Genomic DNA, 7,167 nt, shown 5'->3' with positions numbered 1-7,167 from the left:
GCCTTTTAGGCCTTCTGCTCCACGACACGAATTTCGTAATTTTCATTGGTCGGTCATTGTACTCTCGCTCGTGGACGTCTTTCAATTTCTCTCGCGGTCATTCTTCAGTCGCTCTCACTTCCATGTGTCCTGATCGTGGTCTTTGCTACCGCGTGCCTAGGCTACTTGCAGCTCAGCTCACTTTGCATCTATGGGCATTTCAGTGCACTGCAGTACTGCAGTTGCAGTACGGTCGGAGAGTGACAAAATTTGAACATCTCTCTTCTTACGTAAATTGTGACGTGCCTAAATTATGTATCATTGCGCAACAAAAGCTGACCACAGAAAAACTCTGTAGCATTTTATGTGGCGCAAAACAAATGCCATTCCAAGTATACTTGCGCAGAAGTCGAAGTAACTGTTTTCTAAATTGTACTACAAGCAGCAAGTTTGAAATTAACTCTAGTTCCTAGCGATAAAAAAGTAGTTTGGTAAATGCTCGCCGCCAGTGTTCCAATGTATGATTACATGAAACGCCATACGAAGTTACAAATCACTTGTTCCGCAACAGATAGCGAATTCTCATTTTTCCTATACAAAGGCAGGTCTGCGACTTTTTTATGTAGGCCTACTGGAGGGGAGATTTGTCGTGGTAGATGTAATCGCGAGTATAAACTGTTGATATGTTGACTATATTTCGAATTTTATTCACGCCACACCCAAGACACTAGCATATTTACAATGAACCGGGGTCATCCCGAGTAGCGTGTCATCTAATTTAACGATAATCACCAAATTGACCTAAATATATCGTTGTGTTTCGCAGTTTGGCGGTTAAGAAAGCTATTCACGCATAGACAAACGTCTCTGCGTGCAAGCTTTTAGAATGGTGTGCGAATAAATCGTTAGGAGTAAGTGTGATACACTCAACATTTCGCTACTCATCAGATATGACTTGAAGCCTCCGTCATCGGTTACGTCAATATCTTTGATCAGAAAAAATGATGGCAAAGCAGTAAACCTAATTTGAAGTCCGGGTAGAATATCGCATCTACGAGAGTCACGAGAGTGGAAATCCAATTACTACTATTTTTCATCATCCCAATAGCGTGTGGATTGACCAAAGGAAGTCTACCTACCTTCTCGGGGTATGAAAACTCAAAATGCGATAACTCTGTATGAGCGATCTTTATCGATCAAATTAAGATATGATGTAGAGAGATAAGTGAAATTTCATCAATTAATCTTTGATATAGATCGCACGGCGCCGATTCAAAACATCGGCTGCCTCCGCCTTGTGGCTTAACGCGGCGCGTTTGAAATGCGGTCTAGACCGCGGCGGTGAAGTGATCCGGAAGACTCTGGAATTTGCAGGCTCAGGAGGGCGCTCGCACGGCACCGAAGTAGCTCAATCTGTGACTGTTTCCTTTTAATAAGTCGATAAAGAAAAAAAGAAGCGAGTTTCGGTAAAAGAAACAGGATTGCCGTGTTTTGTTTCCCCGTCAGCCTTGGGTTAACGAGCAGTCAGTGACTAATACGGAACGGGAATTTTTTCGCACTCTTTCCAAATCTATATAAGAGGGGCGCGACTTTCAGTTGTCACATTGAAATCTGGAACAGTCGTATATTTGAGACGGATATATCCGAGCGAGAAAAACCGAGAGTTAAATCGACATTGATGGAGATTACAGTACAACCAAGTTGTAAAATGCAGACCGCGTCAATAGCGTCTGCCGCACGAAACGTATGCTGCAAAAATCTGGATGTAATCCGACGAAAAGTGTCCTGCAGCATACCCGCACTGGCGATGGCGATTTGTTACATTTCAATTTTCACCGTACCGGCCGAGTGCTCCGTTTCTACTTCGTCGCGAAAGATGAGAGGCGTGGATTTAATATCAAAAGATTTTGATCTAAAGAGGGGAGGCGTCGCCACAGCCGATATGTTCGATATTTCTAGCCGCGTCGACCGCCTTCGCAGACCGGCCATCTCTAAGGAGTACCTTGAATTTCGCGAATTTCTTCACGATTTGAAGCGGCATCGGCGAGGAGGAAACTCCCGGCGTCTAAGCATGAGAAGAAGGACGATCGTGCCTAAAAGATCGTTCACGGGCAACGCAATAGCGAAAGAATTAGAATGCGGGCAATGCCAGGTTAAAGGACAGTGGGTACCTGTTACAAAACCGGGATGCCGGACGAATTACATCTACACGGGGATATGCGCGGGCATGTGCGAAACGTGGGAGATACCCGACGTGCACCCACCGTACGTAAAAAAGAACCACAGAGTGTGCAGACCGAAGAAAGTCGAATACCGGACTATTAACCTGCAGCGATGCAACCCGGGAGTGGATAGCAGACACGTTATCGCCATCATAAAGAGCTGTTCATGTTCAAAATGCAAAGGAACGAACACAGCGTGCAGGCCATTGTAACGGCGACCACAGCAGCAAAATATTCCCGGTTTCAACTCTTTATGGTGCCATACTGTGCGTATAACTCCGTGCCTCACTCATATTTGCACACTTCATCTATTTTCTTGTTCAACACTTGTGTTTCATTAACGCGCTATGCTGGGCACATTCCGGAATGCGAATATGTCGGTGCTCAAGATTCGCAAAAATAACGCAGACTAAATCTGCTTATCCGGATGACATTTCTGGATCAGCCAGATTGCCGATTGGTGCGCGCCTTGTATTGCTTTTCAAGGCATTCTCATCGGTATTTATATGTTTGGATGGATACGGTTGTCGTTGCGACAGGTTTAATCACTGGTATTAAGCGCCGTCGCCGAATGGTATCAATACGAGCGCTATAGTTCATAATCTTGTTTTATTTGCACATTTAAAGTTTACTGTTCGATATTTTAATGCTGTTCTAATTTATTGCGTTCTTATCTATGTATTTATATATGCAAGAGTTTCATTTTTATTTTTATGAATTTCCTCGCGTGGGAACTGTCGAAAAATACAATCAAAATATTCAAGTTTTTGTGCGATATCTCTCCCGATCAAACAGAGGGCTTTTTATGTCGAGGAGGTATTTGGAGGTATATAACAACCGCGTACTGTTCCGTGACTGACGGGAATATAAGGGCTCCGGTTCGGTTAGAGTCGGTCTATTCTGCCGCTGTGTTTAGTAGTATAATCGTATTATCAAAGCACTTTTGAACAGGGTTTGCAGGCGGATGCGTCAATGAGTTATTTAAATCATGCGTCAGTAGCGACATTGCTTGTCGATGACCTCGGAACCACCAGACACCTAAATAGTTCAGACCTAATATATATCGGTTCTGACAAAAGTATTGGCTACTGGGCACATATTCCGTCGATGGAAAGTCAGCGTCAAGTAAACCGTGTAGAATATTAAGATAATGAAATAAATTGAGCGTGACACTCCGAAACTGTCGCATATGAAGCGCCAAAACTCACGACGTACGGTGTTTGATACGTTATGCAGGCCTATGAACTTTCACTCTACGGCAGACTGGTGATGAAGCAACTTTACCAGAGATTTTCATAGATATGCAGAGAACTACGACGTTACCCACGCATAATATATTTAATGCAATGGAATGGTAGGGAATCGTGCATACTTAAACACCGAACTTCAAGCGTAATACCCAAAGCAAATGGTTTTTCGTTGATTGGTATTTACGGTGCCTCGTCCAAACGACAATTAACGTAGAGGCTGGACAGTGGACACTGTATAAATGATGTGGGTGGATATATAGTAGGCATTCCAGATTTTCGACATAAATTGTGTGGCATGCGAAACAACTTAGCTGCGATTTTGGGAACGTAATTATAACCATAGTTGGTAAAAATTAGTCAAATATACCCACAGTCCCACGCAAATGAGGCCATATCAATGGGGCGAGGTGAATTTTGTACCAACTTTTTGCTCACTGATGGGGTGGTACAGAATCCATCTCACCCTATGACATATCTTCATAACAACCCACTAAGACAGTGATGGTGAGAAGGCTATTGATAAATCATGTAAGCACTGTGACAGGAGACGCCAACCTCAACTGCAGCCCTATTAAAGAAATCCTATGCATCCAATATTCCAGGTAGGTTACTGTACATGGCAGATTGCACAGCTAAAAAGAGTGACAAGCAATATATAATATATCCACTTGTGGTGTTTTCTAGGGATGGTGTGAACCTCTGAAAGGTTCAGGTTCGTGTGAACGCGAACCTTTTTGAAAGGTTCTGTGTGAACGCGAACGTGAACCTCATGACGTCACGTGACGTCATATTGCTGATTCCAACCGTAACTTTCAATGAAGTGATAGCCTATATTGATGTACACGATACCAAGCGACGACTCGGGCCCCATAATGCCACAATGCTGAAGTGCATACTGGCGTTTTAAACGTCGCTAAATGTATCAACTGAGGCAATCAAATGATATAATGCTTCCATAAAATCAATATTATCCTTCGCTTTACCAGGGAATATTAGCTTACACCTTAACGGTCTTGGCCAGACCGGACAATGTATTCGGCGTCTGAGTATTGCTACCGATATTAGGCTATCCTACAAGTTATACAGCTGCAGTCAACACCTCGATCGCACGGATTTGGTTTTATGATAGAGCAAACATATGAAGTCAGGATTGACCCCGTACGCCTGCTAGATTTGTTACATCAAAAACGATATCAATCTCATCGATTGGTTGAATAAGCAGAGAGTCACTAAATGTTCACAAACGGAAAGCTGGATATTTCGAGCACACTTTTGTTACAAAGCAAGTAACATTTTTAAGATTGTCAAGGTGCATACTCGTTTTGTGTTGATTTTTTTATGGTGCCAGCGCCATGCATAGAGTGGCCCGCAGTTAAAATGCAATAAATTCGAACCAAAGATGTCATAATGAAGTGAAAATTGTAATATATGAAAAAGGTTCACAGTGCAGAGCCTACCAAGGTTCTGTTGTGAACGCGAACCTCTATATTTCCGAGGTTCACACACAGAACGCGAACGTGAACCTCACGTTCACACCATCCCTAGTGTTTTCCCAATAGTCACCTCTTACAACACGTCGTGTTTCGTAAGATACCAAGCATCAACAGAAACGACCTAAAACTCAACGCCTGATCAGACTCTTATTATTTAATTTCCGTAAACGGTAAACCATGTATGTATTATACAACTTGTTTTGCGCGATGCGCAATATAGAGGATCGTTCGCAAATATAACCACAGTGACTCCATGTGAAATTGTTCATAACCGACGTTTCAACGCGTTCGCAAATCCGCATACGTTACAATACCGATAAACATTGCCTGTGTTGTAAATTGTCCAGGATGAAAGAATTATAGCATTCTTGAACTTGTGGATTGGTATGTACATTATGCGATTATTCATGTTGTAAGAACGAATGTCTTTTGCGAATGCATGCGATGTCGCATCCAAAAATACGCTAAGCTTCCACACACAATCGTCGATATGCCATTGTCTCGCTATCAATACCAGCCGCTCAAACCGTTAGCTTTTTGTAGAGTAATCCACACAGAATTTGCTGGTTTGTCCGGAGTTCACAGTTGAGCCGGCTCCCGGCAATATAACTATATATACGCAAAATTTCGATGATTACCAGATAATTAATGGCTGATGGAGTGTTCATTGTTTTTGAACTGCTGTCACGGATGCTTTGCATACAGTTAAAAACAACGCGCATCGCATATTTGGGGTTGCATTGCACGAGCATGAAGCAGGGCGTCTGGTGAGGGCGCTAACTTTAATTGTGCCCGTGTCACCCTTGGCGACAGTAAAAGGTGGAACACATCATACATCTCACCTGACGTTGATTAGGTTAAAATGCGTTAGGCGTAGCGTTTGAACACGACAAGCCGTGTGCGTGCCACCGCCGTCAGTGTCTTAACGACCAAAAACACTGATCATTACGAACCCTGCGCTGTAATGCTATTGTAAGCCAGACCTCATTTCAATTAAGATGTTATCTGCCTATATATTTTCAAACCAGTCAGATTCCCGGCGGTATAATTAAGCAAAGGAAACAAAAGTTCAAATTCGTGCGGGGCAATTGTGAAAATTGATCCTTATCTAATTACACGGAATCTGCGCGTAATTGTGAGATTATTAGATAAGGCGTAACGTTGCCGCAACCCTCTAAAAATGTCTAATGGGAAATGGCTCTGAACTGAGTCTGCAGTCTGCGTGCTGTTTTGTCACTCCATGCTGTAATGTGAGCGATTGCACGGTATTCTTTCGCATGGTATTGTAACGGTAGTCGTATATGAAATATAAAACAATCACCTTCGTGGTTGCAATAACGTTCCATCTTATAGATACATTGCGTGTTAAAATTAAGCAGTAATCTTATCATAGCATATTAGGTGCCAAACTCAACGTTCGTATTGCGGTACCGAACCCTAATACACAAAAGCTCGCGATGTTGTTATTGTTTTCGGTCCAAACACAAATGAGAATAAATCGTTTACAAATTTGCAGGCCGATATATACCACACCACATATAGTCGATATAAGCAACATAGTCATGGGATTGCGATGAAAGTGATGTCGCATTATTGGGAATCGCAACCTGGTAGAGTTGGCTCCTTGAACGTAGTGAGTATGATATTCAGTAACATCAAATGGCTTAGACATGAGTTGAGCTATAAATATATCCATTCCCTCATGCATGTTGCTTTAACCCTAAAAATATTTTAAGGGAATACATTTGTCCTAACAGCTGTCACCAATTCACCAAACACGAAATTATTATTTGCACTACTAATGGTGTACTTATGATAAGTGGATTTCTGCATACATCACTCGCTGCTTTCGATATGGGATCTCTGCTATACTGTTGTAAAATATTATCTCTTATCAGTTTCTCTTCCATGCGCAAAACAGTATTTCAGCTAAATATCACATTACACGGAGTTCATTTTTCTGAATATTTCATATAAAATTTCAAAAATATTTCAGGAAGCATGCATCAGCCCGCCATCAATCACTAAACTAAAGAAATTAATCTCAATATATAATTGAAAGGTGCTAGAAATTGGAGAGTATGGTTTCGGGACTCACATAAATCCCTGGATGGTAAGGTTTCGTACATGCAGACAGGTGCATATTTACAAATTCATTACGGGTCTGCTTGTTTGCTGTACTTTCAACGGTTGAATATACCTATGCATAATCATTTCCGTGCA

The 7,167-nt window shown here is 42.1% G+C and overlaps 1 protein-coding gene across 1 annotated transcript; it reads left to right on the top strand.

Moving 5' to 3' along the window:
* Window positions 1-1,056: 1,056 nt before the first annotated feature.
* Window positions 1,057-2,964, top strand: LOC145451103 (uncharacterized). The gene has a single exon (XM_080329590.1). The coding sequence runs from the start codon at window positions 1,658-1,660 to the stop codon at window positions 2,411-2,413; it is 756 nt and encodes a 251-aa protein (XP_080185716.1). The 5' UTR covers window positions 1,057-1,657; the 3' UTR covers window positions 2,414-2,964.
* Window positions 2,965-7,167: the final 4,203 nt, after the last annotated feature.

This window comes from Botryllus schlosseri, chromosome 11 (genome assembly GCF_051294905.1).
Source record: "Botryllus schlosseri isolate E-star chromosome 11, Bs_hap1, whole genome shotgun sequence".
NCBI lineage: Eukaryota > Metazoa > Chordata > Ascidiacea > Stolidobranchia > Styelidae > Botryllus > Botryllus schlosseri.
Note: the sequence above shows the minus strand (reverse complement) of the source record. Positions and strands in the feature narration are given on the sequence as shown.